Source organism: Euphorbia lathyris, chromosome 3 (assembly GCF_963576675.1).
Source record: "Euphorbia lathyris chromosome 3, ddEupLath1.1, whole genome shotgun sequence".
NCBI lineage: Eukaryota > Viridiplantae > Streptophyta > Magnoliopsida > Malpighiales > Euphorbiaceae > Euphorbia > Euphorbia lathyris.
Genome location: NC_088912.1, coordinates 18,845,608 through 18,863,475, shown reverse-complemented (window position 1 = coordinate 18,863,475; position 17,868 = coordinate 18,845,608). Strand labels below are relative to the sequence as shown.

At 33.9% G+C, this 17,868-nt stretch overlaps 2 protein-coding genes across 2 annotated transcripts; one reads left to right on the top strand and one right to left on the bottom strand.

Annotated features, from left to right (window-relative positions):
- The first annotated feature begins 1,445 nt into the window (after positions 1-1,445).
- On the top strand, positions 1,446-11,974 carry LOC136222100 (vacuolar protein sorting-associated protein 41 homolog). Its single transcript, XM_066009581.1, has 18 exons — positions 1,446-1,798; positions 3,235-3,504; positions 3,595-3,774; positions 3,937-4,197; positions 4,845-4,977; positions 5,068-5,143; positions 5,276-5,378; positions 6,287-6,390; positions 6,461-6,554; positions 6,643-6,798; positions 6,877-6,939; positions 7,109-7,174; positions 7,267-7,467; positions 8,812-8,889; positions 8,992-9,111; positions 9,228-9,394; positions 10,868-10,949; positions 11,041-11,974. Exons 1-18 carry the CDS (start codon positions 1,535-1,537, stop codon positions 11,461-11,463), a joined length of 2,841 nt encoding a protein of 946 aa, XP_065865653.1. The 5' UTR covers positions 1,446-1,534; the 3' UTR covers positions 11,464-11,974.
- A 660-nt stretch (positions 11,975-12,634) lies between these two features.
- On the bottom strand, positions 12,635-17,215 carry LOC136222557 (uncharacterized). The gene is made up of 9 exons (XM_066010313.1): positions 16,835-17,215; positions 16,500-16,686; positions 15,238-15,371; positions 15,036-15,148; positions 14,383-14,626; positions 13,333-13,488; positions 13,167-13,246; positions 13,016-13,065; positions 12,635-12,771 (listed from the first exon to the last, which is right to left on the bottom strand). The coding sequence occupies exons 1-9, from the start codon at positions 17,213-17,215 to the stop codon at positions 12,635-12,637; spliced, it is 1,482 nt and encodes a 493-aa protein (XP_065866385.1).
- Between the last annotated feature and the right edge of the window lie 653 nt (positions 17,216-17,868).

Below are 17,868 nucleotides of genomic sequence, written 5' to 3'. Positions count from 1 at the left end.
TTCTATATCAGATTGGTATGTGAACAATGTTAAAAAAAATTAGGCTATGCGTTGCAATAGTGAAGACCAGTTATGTGGTGCATTTTCTAAACTTCTCCCATAGAGAAGCAGTGTGTATAAGGGAATCGTTGAGTTGGTTAAAAAATAAAAGTTTGAGAAGATGTGAGATTGAATCGGATGCTGCTACAGTAGTTAATCTTAGGGAAAAACATTTTAGGTCTGCTTATGGTTTTATATTATAAGAGTGCAAATCTCTGTTGAGTTCTTAAAATGATATTAGTGTCAATTTCGTTAGCGTTCTACGAATAATGTAGCATATGAGATTGTTCGGGCTATCTACTCTATGTCAAGGCTAATGGAATTATCCTTTTTTTTGGTAGGAAAAGGAAAGAAAAAACAAACAAAAGCCCCACAAACTAACCCGGGATTAGCCTAGGAAAGCTAACCCCCACACGATCATCCGAAAGTAATGAAAAAAGGAAGTCCGGATGAGAAGAGAAAGTTGTTACTCCTAAAGTCCTCACATGGCCCTCAGCAGCTAGGCGGTCTACCACCCGATTCTGCTCCCTGAAGACGTGGCCAAAGCTGATGGTATCGAATGAGGCACCCAATCTTTTGATCTCTTTAACTAAATTTTGGCAACATAGACTCATATCATTATTATCAGAGATCATTTTGACCGCTTCGAGGTTGTCCGATTTCACGATTAGTCTTTTCAAACCCATATTTTTGGCGATCCTAAGACCAGAGAAGATCCCCCAGAGCTCAGCAGTGAAGGAAGATCCCAACCCCAAATTCTGAGCAAAGCTAGACACCCAAGTACCACCGACATCTCTCAAAACACCTCCAGCCGCAATTCTGCCGTCTACAAGACAAGAGCCGTCAGTATTTAATTTAACTATCCCTTCACCAGGTCTACTCCATCCAAATAGATGGACAATAGTTCTCTGGATAGTATTAGATAAAATATCATCCTTGAAGCTATCAATAATAGTATTGATTTTCTTAGAGAAGAAAACAAGTAAATTAGAAATAACAATAGCTCAATCTCTAAAGATATCAGCATTCCTCCACTACCAAAGCTGGTGACAGACAACGGCAAAGAGGATAACACCATGCTCTAACTCGGGCAATAATAAACCACTAACACCATCAATAAACTAATAGAATTGTCCTTAAGATCTCTGATTTTATTTCTTCCGTATTGTATTTTTTTTTTCCCAAAAAAAAATCTTATTAGGATCGGACCAAACGAAGCCCCTAAAACGAAAACAAAGAGGAAAGTAGCCCAATCAAATCAAAGAAACTCCCAAACAGAAAGTGAAGAACATATAGCCAGGTGTCACTCCTTCACCTGTGTCATTACTCCTTTGTTTCTTTGTAAATTAATAATTTTTATTTTTTTACCTTTTTAACCAAACAACACTTTTTTAATTAATTTAAGCCCAAGACCAAACAGATCTCTCCCTCCTCTCTACTCTCCTAATCATTCATCTTTTCCTTTCCTTCCATAACGAATCGCATAATTCTTCAAATGGCTCCGATTCCATCGGAGAACGGCGTCGACGGCGACGACGAGCGGGAAGAGGACGAAGCAGAAGAAGAGCAAGAAGAGGATGAGGAGGAGGAGGAAGAGGAAGAAGAAGAAGAGCCGAGGCTTAAGTATCAGAGAATGGGAGGTAGCGTGCCGACGCTACTATCAAATGATGCAGCGTCTTGTATTGCTGTTGCTGAGCGTATGATCGCTCTTGGAACACTTGATGGAATTGTCCACATCCTTGATTTCCTTGGTAACCAGGTGAGTAGTGATCAATTGAGCTGTGACTTTGTTGAATTGAAGCTTGTTGGATTCAATTTGTATTGGAATTTTATATTTTAAGCTGCGTTTAGGGTTTGTTAGTGTAATTATACTTGCAAATAACTTACACTTTCATGTTAATGTGATCAATTCAAGTATTAGAAGCTTTATGAATTTGTTTATGATCTAAATGCGCTCACCAAGTGATCAATGGAGCTGCGATATTGTTAAATTGAAGCTTGTTGGATTCAATTTGTATTGGAATTTTATATTTTATGCTATGTTAACGGTTTGTTAGTGTAATTATACTTTCATATTAATGTGATTAATTCAAGTATTAGAAATTTTATGAATCTGTTTATGGTCTAAATGTGCTCACCAAGTGATCAATTGAGCTGTGATATTGTTAAATTGAAGTTTGTTGGACTCAATTTGTATTGGAGTTTTATATTTTATCAGGTGTTTAGGGTTTTTTCTAGTGTAATTGTAAATAACTTATACTTTCATATTAATGTAATTAATTCAAATATTAGAAAAACTCTATGAATCTGTTTGCGGTCTAGGTCTAAATAAGCTCACAATTCCAGCTTGTCAATATGAAAGACAAATTTTTCTTTTTATGTCACAAATTTGTACTGAGTTGTTATTGATGATAGTTAGCACTGAATCAAGTCAAAAGGAAAACATTTGTTGGTAACCTTGACATGTTGGAGCTTCTGAATAGGCATTGATGTTGTATTAGTGGTAATTACCAGTTTGGGTGCTGGATTCAACTCCAATTTTGCTTGAGCAACTATTTGGGTGCACTGATTTGTTCTTCTCAAATAAGCACATTGCACGGATCAGATGGTGCCTTTTCGGATGAAAGTTCACATTTGAGTTCACTCACCTTGTCCCTTAGTTATGGTAAAAAACCTGTAGATCTCATGACCTTGCAATGCAAATCTCTCCCCCATGCAGGATGCACCAAGTAAAATAACAGGATTTCTATGGACTTTTACAAATTTAGTAGTAAATGGAGGGAAATAATAAGCTTGTCTTTTTACCATAATACCATCAGAATCCATGTCAGAATACCATATTCCTTGCTTTTCAAGATTTATGGTAATACTCAATCCACTTTCGACATGAGAAGTAGGTTACTGTCTAGTGTCTATCAATCAGTTAAACCCTTATTATCATCATTATCATTATTATTATTATTATTATTTTTTGCCCGTGTGTGTTTGTGGGAGGAAGATGGGGAGGAGGATTGATAGGTGAAGACATGCAGTAAGATTGTCATTCAGTCTACATACAGATCTCTGAGTCACACATCAGTGTAGAGAACGAAATTTATATCAAGGCTGAAGATGAATTGTGTTTGATGATTGATGGTATACGTTTTGGGCTAGAACTGATTATTTGAAGTATGTTCTGGAATTATTCATTTTCAGGTTAAGGAATTTTCTGCTCATACTGCTGCTGTCAATGACCTCAGCTTTGATATAGAAGGTGAATTTATAGGAAGCTGTTCAGATGATGGATCTGTTTTAATACATAGCCTTTTCACTGATGAGAAAATGAAGTTTGATTATCATCGTCCAATGAAGGCCATTGCTTTGGATCCTGAATATTCAAGAAGAACTTCCCGAAGATTTGTAGCTGGTGGTTTAGCTGGTCATTTATATCTAAATTCAAAGAAATGGCTGGGGAACCGAGACCAGGTTTTTAGCAGTATACTTTTGAGAGCTTAATATATACAAATTACCTGTTTAAGTTCTGTTCATCATCTTGTCAAGCAATTGATTTTTTAGGTTTTACACTCCGGTGAAGGTCCAATACATGCTGTAAAGTGGAGAAGCAGTCTTATTGCTTGGGCTAATGATGCAGGCGTGAAAGTTTATGATGCTGCCAATGATCAACGTATAACATTCATTGAAAGACCCCGGGGAAGTCCACGTCCTGAGCTTTTACTTCCCCATTTGGTTTGGCAGGTTGGTGAAGACATAGTTCCTTTGAGAAACCAAAAAATTTGAACCTTTATTTTCAGTATTTTTCATTTGTTTGTTTTCTTCTATGCTTTTAGCTTGCTACATTAACTTCAACATCTTTTCCAACTTATGTGCTATATTTTGGTGCCTTTCTATAACATTCAGGATGATTCTCTCTTGGTAATTGGCTGGGGAACATCTGTTAAAATCGCATCAATAAGAGCAGATGAGCATAAAGGAAGCAATGGAACATATAGGCAACTTCCACTAGCTAATATGAACAAGGTGGATATTGTGGCATCTTTTCAAACGAGCTATTATATTTCAGGAATTGCTCCTTTTGGTGATTCTTTGGTTGTTCTAGCTTATATTCCTGGAGAAGAAGATGGAGAGAAGGAATTTAGCAGCAATATTCCATCCAGACAGGTATTTTTTGTTATTGCCATGTAGAAAGTACGTCTTTTGGATTTTTGACTAGTATCTCTTGTTTGCTTAAGTCAATAAAGATGTAAGAATTTATCATTTTGGTAAGGTGCAAAAACCAGCCAATTTTTTTGGTGAACCATTTTTTTTTCCACCATAATAAGAGACTGTTCTGCATATGGTGAAGGACTAGTACCTCTAAGGTTTTTATAGGCTGGCCTGCATCATCTTGCCTTCACTATTTTGAGCTTGTTTCTCAACATCAAGGTTTTGCTTCGTTTTTTGTTCTTGAAATTGTTTAGTAATTTAAGCCCCTATTGTTTTTAGATTATAATAATTATAAACCCCCCTTATTATGGATTGATTTTGTTTCCTGTAGTTAGTTGAATTATACAGTATCATGATGTTTTAATGTTGATTGATCCAGTTCTGTTTTTACTTATTGTGAAAGCCTGCTGGCATTATAAATGAAATTTTAATTTTTGCTGGTTATTGTGTCATATTATCTATTTATTGCATTTAGACAACAAAGTGGAATGATTATTTTAAGTATGGAGTAACTTCCTGTAATAGATAATATGCTTAAAAGTTCACTGTCAAATATTGGAGAGCTGTAATGGTTGCTGATTTCTTCTGCCTATTTTACGCAGGGTAATGCTCAGAGACCTGAAGTACGTGTAATTACATGGAATAATGATGAACTTGCAACAGATGCCTTGCCTGTGCATGGCTTTGAGCATTACAAAGCAAAGGACTATTCCCTTGCTCATTCTCCTTTCTCAGGTTAACTTGTTTGCATTTCAAGTAGGTAGTCTTTGTTTGTTGGTGGATCTACAGTTAAATAATTACCATATTCTTTTCACGTGAATATAGGTAGTCAGTGGGCTGCTGGTGATGAACCATTATATTATGTTGTATCACCAAAGGATGTTGTTATTGCAAAACCAAGGTAAGAATTGAACATTTTATTTGAAGTTTTGAATAGAAGAATGTTTTATTTTAGCTTTTGAATAGAAGGCTTCATTTCTTTTACTTGAGACTAATTTAGAGTGTCTGGTTCATATAAATGACGTTTTGTTAGAGATGCTGAGGATCATATTGCATGGCTCTTACAACATGGCTGGCATGAAAAAGCTTTAGCAGCAGTTGAAGCAGGCCAGGGTCGGAGTGAACTCCTCGATGAGGTATACCAGATTTCCTTATGTTTAATATATATAGTGTTTTTGCTCATGATGATACCATACTAATTTGATTTTTATCTCTCAGTAGTGCACAATGCAAGTCTAATTGACATATATTTAACTTGATTAAAGCCTCATTTTAATGTTTCTGGTTAGCTCTAAGGTCATAGGTACTAGGAAAAGGACTAGCTATTCCAAATCTCGGTCTAAGTTCATAGCTATTACGAAAAGTTTAGCGATTCCATACATAACTGTAGAAGTTAATGGTATTGAGTTGGCATTATATGTGCTAAGTGGATGGTGACAGTTGGGATGTTGTTCTACTTTTTCTGGTTGAATACAAGAGTGTGAATGATGCTTTTGATCTTTTGGACTGGTCAAGAATGGGAGGGAAGTTGATTTGCTAGGTACTTGTAGAAAACATTGCTATATCTAGTACATACGTGATTGATACTAAATGTATTGAATGGTGAAAAGTGAGAATATGTTGCAGTATCATTGCCCTTGCTGCAACTAGAAACAGCTATTAGCTAACGGCTGAACCAAACAGGCCCTCTATATTTTCAGTGTCTTCCTTGTACTTGGACATGTTTACATCTTTATTTTGTTTTAATTGAGTGAGTGTGCAGCTGCTCTGTTTAAGGCATGCTTTATGCTATTAGTTTGCCCTTGCTGCAACTAGAAAAGCTTCTTCTATCACTCTTCTTCCCTTATTCATGTCTTGTTGATTTTCCAGTAAATTTTAATATTCTGTAGGAATGGAATTGAAGATATCCTACATCTCAACTTTTCAATCCTTCCTCTTTCTATCAGTCTTGGACTTTATTTTCCTGCTGTCCCCAGTACTCCTTTGAGATTCTATGTCTTTTTCAGTTTACATATAGCTCAATTGCTTCTGTTTGCTTGATCAGGTGGGCTCTAGATATCTTGATTATTTGATTGTGGAAAGGAAATATGCTGAGGCTGCATCCCTGTGTCCCAAGTTATTACAAGGATCTGCATCAGCATGGGAGAGGTAAAAGAAGCAACAACTACTAAATATTTCCATATCCTTCGATTATAATTGACTATTTCCTTTTTTGTAGGTGGGTTTTCCATTTTGCTCATCTTCGTCAACTTCCTGTTTTGGTTCCATACATTCCGACGGAAAACCCGAGACTTCGTGATACTGCTTATGAGGTTTATAGAGATTCTATACAGTCCCTATTTGCGTTTCTTGATATTCTAGCTTGTAAATGAAGCCATCTCCTTGTCTTGTATGCCATAGGTTGCTCTTGTAGCATTGGCGACAAATCCATCTTTTCATAAGGATCTATTATCAACCGTTAAGTCTTGGCCACCTGTGATCTACTCTGCATTACCTGTCATATCGGCTATAGAACCTCAACTAAACACATCTTCCATGACCGATGCACTCAAAGAGGTTAGGGAGTTTCAACGTGATTAGAAATTTGGAAATTTCAACTGCTTTGCCTTTAATTACAGTTTGCTTTTGTATCAGGCACTGGCAGAGTTATATATTGTTGATGGGCAATATGAGAAAGCTTGTTCACTTTATGCTGATGTAAGTTCACGTTTGTGTTCTAGATAGATGCTCAAAGTCAGACAACTCCACAAATTTATGTTTGTGCATAAAATAATATGGAGAAGTAAAATGCTGAATCAATTTTATTTTTCTGACATGATTTTGTTTGTTGTTTGTTTTGCTTTTTTTTTTTTTTCCCTTCCTCCAGCTTATGAAGCCAGATTTATTTGATTTCGTAGAAAAACACAATTTACATGATGCTATTCGTGGAAAGGTATGCCTAGAAAATGAGTCAAAATGGTTGTTCCACAATCTATATATTCACTCTTATAAATTTGGTCATACCCGTATTTCTTCTTCTTTCAGGTTGTCCAACTGATGATGCTTGATTGCAAGCGTGCAGTTCCTTTATTGATTCAAAACAAGGACTTAATTCCTCCAGCTGAAGTTGTTTCACAACTGTTGGCTGCCACAAACAAGTGTGATTCAAGATATTTCTTGCATTTATATCTACATTCATTATTTGAGGCAAGTCCACATGCTGGAAGGGATTTTCATGATATGCAGGTATGGAGAACACTGGTAGTTAGTTTCTGTTTCTGATTCTGACTGCCTTCTTATTATCTCTGTTTTGCTTCCTGTTTTCAAAGAATTTGTTTTACTTGAAAATTGTAATATTTAATAATGGTTTATGTTAGCCGACCCCGAATCATTTAAGGACTAAGGCTTTGTTGTTATTATTGTTGTTGTTGTCAACTCTTCTATAAATTAAAAAGTGATCCAAACTTATACAATTGCATGATGGGTCTTTTTATGTCATGATGTGCTTTCAAAATGTTTTGTTTTGGATGCTATTCAAGTGCATAAATTGGATGCACCCTTTTGCCGAAGTAGTGTAATTGCTTCATCGCAGTTCAGCAATTCAGGTCAATATATAGTTTCTTACCATGCAAATTTGATTATTGTCATAGTCTGGATTGACATGCTAGTTATAAAAAAAAAAAAGCTAAAACATGAATGTGTTCCAGTATTATATGACGGATGTGAAATAATATAATTCATTTAATCAACCTGAGATGCTATCCTTATATAATCTATTTTACCAATTAACTTTAGTACCTGGTTAGTTCATTGCCGAATATAATTATCTTGTCTTACAATTGTCTCAACATAATATAACATGAAGACCGCTACGTATATGGGATCCCAAACCCTCCTTTTCCTTTTTATCTTGGTCAAGCTGTTGCGTACAAGCTTTGTGTCTGTGATTGCTATTTGCAAGTGATAGAACAAACTTTTTTTTTGTATCTTTTAACCTAGCATTTCTTTGCTTGAGTTATATTCTACTTTATCTGCTTTGGAGAATGTTCTGTGACATTTATTTTTGTAGTTTCTAAGAATTATGAGAAGCTTACTGATTTTTTTTAGTTCTTTTTTCTTGTTCATATTTGTCTGCTTAAATCACAAAATGGGTCTGACTGTCTCCTGTGTATGGCTTTATCTGTACTATATCATATTGAATATTCTTGCTATCCCAATTAACTCAATCTCTGGTTCAAGTTTGAAATCTTCTAGTAGCAACCTATTTTTCTATCTGTCAACCCAGGATCCTGTTTCTATGCTGTGAAATTTCTTTCTTAGCTTTTAAACCTATTGAGAAGATGACAGGAGTTTTTTCTAATTTATCTTTTATGCAGCATATGCTATGACATTTTTCTTAGAATTTAAACTTAGAGAAGCTGACAGCAATAAGTTATCGTTCTCCTGTTTGAATCATAAAATGTACCTTTACTATCTCTCACTGTATTCAGTTTTACCCTTGGCTACTGAATTTGGTTACAAGTCAGTGTGCTCTGGAGGTATGGACCGGCTACAATATCTAACATTGAGGTTTATATCTTTTTGTGACAGGTAGAGCTTTATGCAGAATATGACCAAAAAATGCTTCTTCCTTTTCTTCGAAGTAGCCAACATTACACCCTTGAGAAGGTTTGAGAAGTCTAAAACTACCCAATTCTTTTGCTTTTTTAGTCAATGACTGGTCATTTCTGTTCCTTGCCGCATGGGTTGACCCATTGAATCAAATCTCAGGCATATGACATTTGTGTCAAAAGAGATCTTTTAAGGGAGCAAGTCTTCATACTTGGAAGAATGGGAAACGCAAAAAAAGCTTTATCTGTCATCATAAACAAATTAGGAGACATTGAAGAGGTATTTACTTTCTTTGTTTTTTTTTTTTTAAATTTTTGAGTTGTTCCATGACGATCATTATTGTCTTTGCAATGATTATATATCATTGCTTATAAGCATTTTGATCTTTTATGCAGGCTGTAGAATTTGTAACCATGCAGCATGATGATGAACTTTGGGAGGAATTGATTAGGCAGTGTCTAAACAAACCTGAAATGGTGGGAGTGTTGCTAGAGCATACTGTTGGCAATCTCGATCCTTTATATATTGTAAATATGGTACCTAATGGATTGGAAATTCCTCTGTGAGTACGCCTATACTACGTTTCAGCTTTTGGCCAACATTCTTTTTATTTTGTTCAAGTTTTGTCTACCCTTCTGTTTTGCAATTCATATTAGCTGAGCTGAACTAGGCTTATCGAAGGCTAGCCAATCTTTGAATCCCACCCTAGTTCATAATTCATATATCAGGTTGATGCAAGTTTGATCTAAGATGGCTTAGAGCATCTCCAACAGCCTCTTAGTTTGGCTCTTAAGTTAAAATTTGAGGAGGGAGAGTTAAAAATCATCTCTAACAGTCTCTTAGTGGCTCCTCAAATCGCTACGAGCCTCTCCATCCTCTCTATTAATAGAGAGCCTCTCTCCACCTCTTAGTGCCTCTTTACTTCATTTTTTATTAATAATTTATTATTGAGGAGTCTCTCTCCTCTCACTATTGGTAAATATAACAATAATTAATAATTTTAATGATAAAATAATAAATAAGAAGTGAATTTGAGGAGTATTGTTGGAGATGATATGTATCCGTCACACTTGGAGATGCTCTTAGGGTCTTGCTATGAAGCCCAAGATTAGAATGATAAGAAGAATGAAAAACGAAGAATGCTAGTGCCTAGTGTGAAGTTTTATGTTTCTGTATGTATTATGGTAATGCGGAATATTTTTTTGAAATTGCATCCTGCTTTTCTTGGATCCAAAGGTTCTATAACCCTGATAAGAAACAGGCTCAGCTCTATGAGAATTTCAGACTTATTAAAACTTTTAGGTCTGACAATTCCCAAGTTATGCTATGAAAGGAGCATGAAGCCCGCAACTTCTTTTATAGAGCAAGAAATTGCTAACTCAGAAACAAAATAAAAAATAGAAAAATCTTAAAAGATTTCCTTTCTCATGGAACTCAAATATTCCATTCGTATAACATGGAACTCTACTGGTTCTAATGGTGGAAAAGGATCCATTGGTTCTAATCTTAAAATATGGACCTTCTCCTCCATTTCACTCTGAGGATATATTATGTTTTTGAAGTTCCCGTATTCCGGAAGTTAAGGATTTATAATTCAGAAAGATAAATATTCTGTGGAAAACCATCTTTATAAATATCAGGAGAACAATTCGTTGAGTGAGGTAGCTGGTGGGCCTCACCCTCACCCTCACGGTTTTAAAACGCTTCTACATGTATTGAAACACACTTTACTAATATAGCCTAGTTAGTCTCTCTCTATTTCCGATGTGAGGTTAATTTTATTCCTGCCCCTTTCGCCATCCTTTAAGATTGCTACTTGCCCAGGCCGTCCACCTGATGCCACCCCCTCAAGACCTGGTCGTTATAGTTATGTTCTCTAGTTTTCTATAGCATTTAGTGTGGAAGTTACTGCATGTTCACACGAATTACGATGATGCTTTCTACTCTTCAGCTCTTCTTTAAATTATGACATCTATGTAGCAAATCGTCTTACTCATTTTGTCTAATGCTCCAATATTGTGCATGTTGTTTTCAGGCTTAGGGATCGTCTAGTTAAAATTGTAACTGACTACAGAACTGAAACATCTCTTAGACACGGGTGTAACGATATTCTTAAGGTATGAAACTTCATATACTTTTAAGCCCAAGAAAAATCACCATTGTTTGTCGTCATATGTTATCAGTTTCATATTGTTTTTAAATATGCAGGCTGACTGTGTAAACTTATTGGTCAAGTACCACAATGAAGCAAGACGGGCTGTTTGCTTAAGCAGTGAAGGAGATGATGCGCGAGCAAAAAGGGACGGAGCTGGTAATACTCAGGCAACTGAACGAAGTTTGAGCACCAGGAACTTGGAAGTGAAGTCGAAAACTAGAGGAGATGCCAGATGTTGCATGTGTTTTGACCCCTTCTCTATCCAAAATGTGTCGGTAATCGTATTCTTTTGCTGTCATGCTTATCACATGAGTTGTCTAATGGATTCCATGCATACTGTTAGCCAAAATGGGAGTGGAGATGCTTCCCCGAAACATGTTTTAGGTTACGAGTATGAAGACGAGGAGGAGGAAGAGGAAGAAGATGCACAATCTGGTCGTTTACGATGTATCTTGTGTACTACTGCTGCTAGTTGAGATAATGTGTTCCTTTTTCTTATTTAACCCCTTTATTTTGGTTGTAGAGTGGGGAAGGGGTTGGTATTGTGTGAGTTAGTGCTTCTCTTCGAGCTTTTCGTCTTTCCTTCGGTTTTCTCTTTTCTTCTCTTCTTTTTCGTGTTAATATATCATATATATATATATATATAGAAATGTGCTATTCATCAATTTACATTTTTGGCTGAGCACAATTGTTGTATTATAATCACATCATAATTTATGGTAAGCAAGAAATTCTTTTAGCCGTTTGGTGTGGTGTTATCGGAGTCGAGCAGCCAGCGGACAGAATACACCGAAAGGGCTGCTGAGAAGATTCAACAAGAGTTGTTGAGAGGATAGTTAATTTCCTGAGTTGGGTTGGGTTATTGTATATGGAGAGGAAAGATGCAACTAATAAAGTGTGACAGCCTAGCTATGAAGCTTGAGCTGATATTTTCTTGTAAGCAATGAAGCAATTCTCCTTTCTTTCCCCTGCCTTTGTGATTTCTTATAGTTTTCATGTCCATAACCAACTCCAGATTCAATTTTCATGAAAGGGTGTCAAAAGGAGTGGTTGTGTTATAATCGTATTATGTGATCTATGTATTCAACAAAATTATATATGATATAAAAGCAATGTGTCAAATGGGTCGTGTTGGATGTGTCGTTTTTTTAAATCATGTTGTATTAGAAATTGATTGTTTGTCTTCTTTTTAGAAGTGATAAAAAAAGGTTTAATATAACCCTCTATATTCTAGAAACTTTCTATTTATCCTATGGATTTAAAGTAACTTTTTAAATTCATGAGGTATAATAAGAGAAGATTTTGGACAAATTGAAGTGTATATCATTTTAAGATAAAAATACGAATGGATATTTGCAAGCAAATGATCTATTAACTCATTTTAATTTTTTTTTTTAGTAAGTTAATATATCATTTTAAACAAGTTAAAGGTAAATATAAGGACACAGTTAATTTGTTTGGATTTGTTTTGGATTTGGATTAGTATAAAAAGTTAAGATTAATATATATCCCCTTTTTTGGGAAAAAGGTCTCTCATTCCTCTCTCTAGAAACTTGGTTATTACCAATAACTACGATCCATTTTCTGGCAAGTGCTGATCATTACAATAGACTATAACATAAACACTAAACCAGAAATTTAAGAAAATTAGGTAGTTTTGGTAGCAAGCTTAGCATAATAGTCAGCAAGCCAAGCTGCTATAATTTTGATCTCTTTCTCTCTTTGCTCCACCAGCCAATCTGGGTCATTTGCTGTTGGACTTAATACATCCAAGCAATGAGCACCTAATTACCATCACAAATTTAATTTTCATTACTACATAATAAATTGTTATAGCTAGAGAGATCATATTGAATAATTTTTTTTTTATCATTTAATTCAAAATAAATAGGCCAGATTTCAATTATTTAGATATTATTAACCACTCAATTTGAATTAAATGGTCGAAATTTACACAATATAACCTCGTATACTTACGTTATATAATAATTTGGACATCATATTGAAATAACTAATTGTAAAATATACCTTGATCCGTATGAATTGCAATAATACTATCTGATATATCCTCCAAGATTCTGCAATTAATCAAGAGATGGAGAAAAAAAAAGAATGATTAATTAATGTAATAATCAATATTGATAATGGATTTGATTTAGAAGTTGATTTAGATCTTTACCCTCCAGAACTCCATGGATCACGAAGACCATTGGAGAAAATGATGTTGCTTGCAAAATTTCCAAGGGCAGATTTAATATTCTGAAATCAATCAATTAATTAATTAGAATATAAAATTAATTAATTTAATTAATTAATTAGGAAGGTTAATTAAAAAAAGAGCTTACATGACCACCAAATTGAATAGGAGCCCAATGAGGCCTAGGGGTACCACCAAACTCTTGTTGGCATAATTTTGTGAAGTTATTCAGATCAAATGGTGATATATCAAACATTGTATTGTTGTTATATACACCAATGGGTAATACAAGCTCTGTGCATACCTGAAACATGAATCAATCTTATATAAATATATATTAGAAAAAGGATCCTATAGGGTCAAAAATACTATTTTTTGAAAATAAATATAGAGTTAAAATACTAAAAGAAAATCATATATATATAAATTAATATCGGGTTGAGTTTGAGTTTGATTTTTAAACCTAAATTCAATATGGTAAGTTTTATTGGGACGAAAGATTTCCTTTAAGATATTAACATGTGTCAATATCCTAAATGCTACTATGAGGAACATGTGCAATATCCTAGGGTATTCCGAGGATTCATGTAAAAAGCCCTTCTATTTATACTTATTAATTGGATAGACATACTAATGCACCAAACCCCATTAGAACTCCGAAGTTAAACGTGCTTGGGCGAGAGTAGTACTAAGATGGGTGACCTCTTGGGAAGTTCTCGTGTTGCACTCCAAAACTTTTCCAAACCAAAAAAAAAAAAAAAATTGGATAGACATGGGCCGGGCCTTATCAAGCCTACTATACCAAGCACATTGCAGCCTGTTCCATTGAAAAATGGGCTCGGACCAGGCTGAGTACGTATGTGACACCCGTTCAAAACGTTATCAAAATTTAGTCACATGTATGATATATCATATAAAATTTTGTCACGTTAAAAACAAAAAATATATATTTTTTGTTATTTTTCACGTGACAAGATTTTGATAACATGTCATCTTCGGTGGTATTTCTAATGTGTTTACTGCTTTACGAACAAAAATGACCATAAGTGAAATCACAGTTAAACCGCGATAACTTTATCATTAAATTTTTTTTATAATTTATAGCATTTTACATTCAATTTCTGGTAGTTAAAAGATTAAGAATGTAATAATATATATATATATATATATATATATATATATATATATATATATATACCTGCAATTCCCATGTACTCCCGATTAAGGCAATATCATCAACATCATTGCAATATCCTCCCCCATATATAGTACTGGCATTAACTCCAGCAACAATCCGGCCAAGAATGTCGGTCCCCGGAGGTGCTCCGTCAATGGCTTTGCATAAATTTTCCACATAATAATCTGGAGGATTGTCGTATTGGGCTGAGGTCATGTATACATCTGCTAAATAGTCCTTGAGTTCTTGTGATGAGTTTAAAGGACTTAAGGAGAAAGAATGAAAAAGTATAAGGACTTAAATGAGTTCATATATGACTTGAGAAATTTTGTTGAAAACAATAATGAATAGAAAAAAAACTATTTGTTCTCTATATTTGGTATTTTTTTTGTCAATTGCACCACTTCAACTTTTATTTTGCAAAAATTGCTCCTTAAACTTTTATTTTTCAACATATTTGACCATCACTAATATGATAATCGGAATTGGGTGTCAAAATGATCCTTGAAGTTAGGAGGCGTGATCAATTTAATCTAAATTGAAGTTTAAGTATCAAATCGGTCTTGAAGTTGTTAATATTTAACAACTCAGCCAAAATTTAACAATTTTTTAGACATTGAAACAAATTATTTTTGAAGAAGAGTAATGTAAATAGGGAGTTGTTAGTAATTTACTTGCAAACGTTGAACTTGTTGCCAAGATCAAAAAGACCATTAGGTAGAGCTGCAATCCTGTCCATTTCGGACCATGATTGTTTTATGGTGTTGTAACAACTCTCACTTGTATTCTACACAAATCCAAATTAATTAAACATTAAGAAGCAATAATCTAATCCAATTATGAGAAGAAAAACAAGTTTAATTAGTAGTTAATTACCATGAAATCGTTGGACACAACTACTTGGTATCCATCTTGGGGTGTAATATCCACAAAGTAAAGGATAGGAGCAGATGATGCCAATGATCCAATTATAATGTGAGGATATTTCATTCGAAACCATGCCGCAAGCGCTGAACAAAATTAATTGCATTTGCACCACAAATTAATTACTCTAAGAAAAATTAAGAAAAGAAGCATTTTAAAACCTGATGATTTCGAATTTTGTTGAACTCTTAATTAATTATACTTGCATATATTAACCCTTTAATAATAAAAAAGTAATCTTGTAATATAAAATTTAATTAATAGAATGTTGTTGATTTCATTTTCATTTCAACTTGAAAGTAATTTTTTAATATGTCAGACACTACAAGAAAAAACTCTATTTCCGACGGATTTGACCGTGGAATATTTTGTGTCGGAAGTACTGAAGGAATACGACACAAATTATTGTCTACACATAACTCCGACACAAAATGTGTCAGTGATATTTCTGACATCGCGAAAAATTTCTCGGAGATGCTTACTTGGGAGGCCAACACCAACACTTTCCATCCTGATCATGAAGACGCTGATTAGGCCATCCCGATGGATTTTTCCACAGTGATAGCGTTTTTTCTTGTAGTGTAATGTATTTACAAATAAATTGTAAATTTTTTATTTCCAAACAGTAAAAAAATGTAATTCTAGATACATGATGAAATGAGTGACGGTTTTTTTTTTTTATTTGAATTAGAGATTCACAACTTACTAATTTGTCAAATAAGGATTTAATGTGTGTGATTAAATTTAATCAAAGGCTTAATGTCTTAAATTAAGAAATCAAGAGCCTCAATCCAATGAAAATCGAAAAGAATTAGGGACTTAAAAATGTTTTTTTTTTTTAAAATAAAAGGCTGAATAATATATTACATGCCTCTCCAATTTGGTTAGAAAATTTGATTGACCCTTTAAATTTTAAGAATGTCTCATTAATTTCTATAAACTTTTTTTATAATGACATTTTGACTCCAAAACTTGCTTAAATTGATATATTTGCCCATTGAAGTCGTTAGTTACAATGATCTATTAGCCACCTAAATTTGCTTAAACTAATGTATGCTTTTATAACTTGTTTGTTATGTGGACTTACGAAGTTAATAAGATATTTTAAACAAATTCCAAAACTAACAAGAAACTTCTAGAGTTCAAAGGGTCAATCCATTTTTCTGAACAAGTATTAAGCCAAAATAAATAGGAGAAATTTTGTGTTGACTTACATCCACCATATGAAGCTCCAACAGCAATGACAGGTGAATTTAAAGCTGATAGATTTTTCTTAACATGTGTAATAATTTGTGCATAATCTGCCAAAGCTTGTTCCGAGCTCAAATATCCATAACTACTTGCATTTCTAAATGTTTCTTCTCTTGTTCGAAATGGTAATGATTTTCCATAGTAACGGTGCTGTAAAAAAAACGTATGTATATAAAGTTATTTAGGCATTATTTGTTTAAGATGTATATAAAGTTATTTAGGTGTTGTTTGTTTAAAAAAGAGAAATTGACTGTTTATCTCCCTAATTCTAATAAGACATAAATATATAAATACTTACCTCAATGAATAATAGCAACCCTTTGAAACGAGAAGCAAGTTCTGATATGAAACTAACATATAATACATCTGCTTCTATATTACCTTCTTCACCTAAATAAACAAAAATCGGAGAGTTCATGCTCGCTCCGCCCCAATACTTAAAACTCAATACATATCTCTGTTGAAAAGTTATATAACTCTCGGGGTGATAGTTAAAATGGTCGAGTGTTTGTGTGTAATAATGTGTTTCGTATTCTAGAGGAAGATTATCGGAGGACGAAAAGTTGCCCGCCTCGCGTCTAATTGCACTTAATTTTAATCGTTGAGGATAAGCAAATGATAGATATGTTGCGATTAGTAGTAATAGAAGGAATAATAGCTGAAATTGTACTAATGGCATTTTGAGATAATTAACTACTAATTACAAAAATTTGCCTTGAGAATGAAGTTTAATTAAGGATGTTCATATATATAAGTTGAGATTTTTGCCATTTTATTGTTGGATTTAGTTTCCAATTGGTTTTGTAATTATAATCATTAAGAGATTCATTAATTATTTCTTAGATGATTGATAGTTATAGGTTATTTTTGGATTATATGTAGTCTTTGTTCTTGAATTAGCCGGCCAAAATTGCTAATATATATAAATGCAATGACAAATATGGATAATTATGAATTCACCTTAATTTTTGTTTGAAGTCTTTGTTACTAATCTTTGGTTACACTAAAAAAAAAATAAAGGCTTAATGTATATTTACATCTTTAAATTTGATAATTTTTTTTATCTATTGATCCTGAACTTTTAAAACAACTCATCACATACTTATAGTTGAATTTAAAAACCTATCACATACCTAAAGTTGGTTCATTCGGGTCTCATACACACAAAATCGTTGATTGACAGGTGAGACGATATGTGTGTGCTATAGAAAAAAGAAAAACGCATGAGTTCGTTTTCTATGCAGCCTCATCTGTCAAAGATGACAAATCAACAATTTTGTGTGTAGAAGGTCTAAATGAGCCAACTATAAGTATTCAATAGGGTTTTAAAGC

Coding starts and splice junctions, on each gene's coding strand:
- LOC136222100 (XM_066009581.1), top strand. CDS start 1,535: ATGGCTCCGATTCCATCGGAGAACGGCGTCGACGGCGACGACGAGCGG. Junction 4,198..4,844: donor GCAATATTCCATCCAGACAG/GTATTTTTTGTT, acceptor TATTTTACGCAG/GGTAATGCTCAGAGACCTGA. Junction 5,379..6,286: donor GGAGTGAACTCCTCGATGAG/GTATACCAGATT, acceptor TTGCTTGATCAG/GTGGGCTCTAGATATCTTGA.
- LOC136222557 (XM_066010313.1), bottom strand. CDS start 17,215: ATGCCATTAGTACAATTTCAGCTATTATTCCTTCTATTACTACTAATC. Junction 16,687..16,834: donor GGTTGCTATTATTCATTGAG/GTAAGTATTTAT, acceptor TTTTTTTTACAG/CACCGTTACTATGGAAAATC. Junction 13,247..13,332: donor CTATTCAATTTGGTGGTCAT/GTAAGCTCTTTT, acceptor GATTGATTTCAG/AATATTAAATCTGCCCTTGG.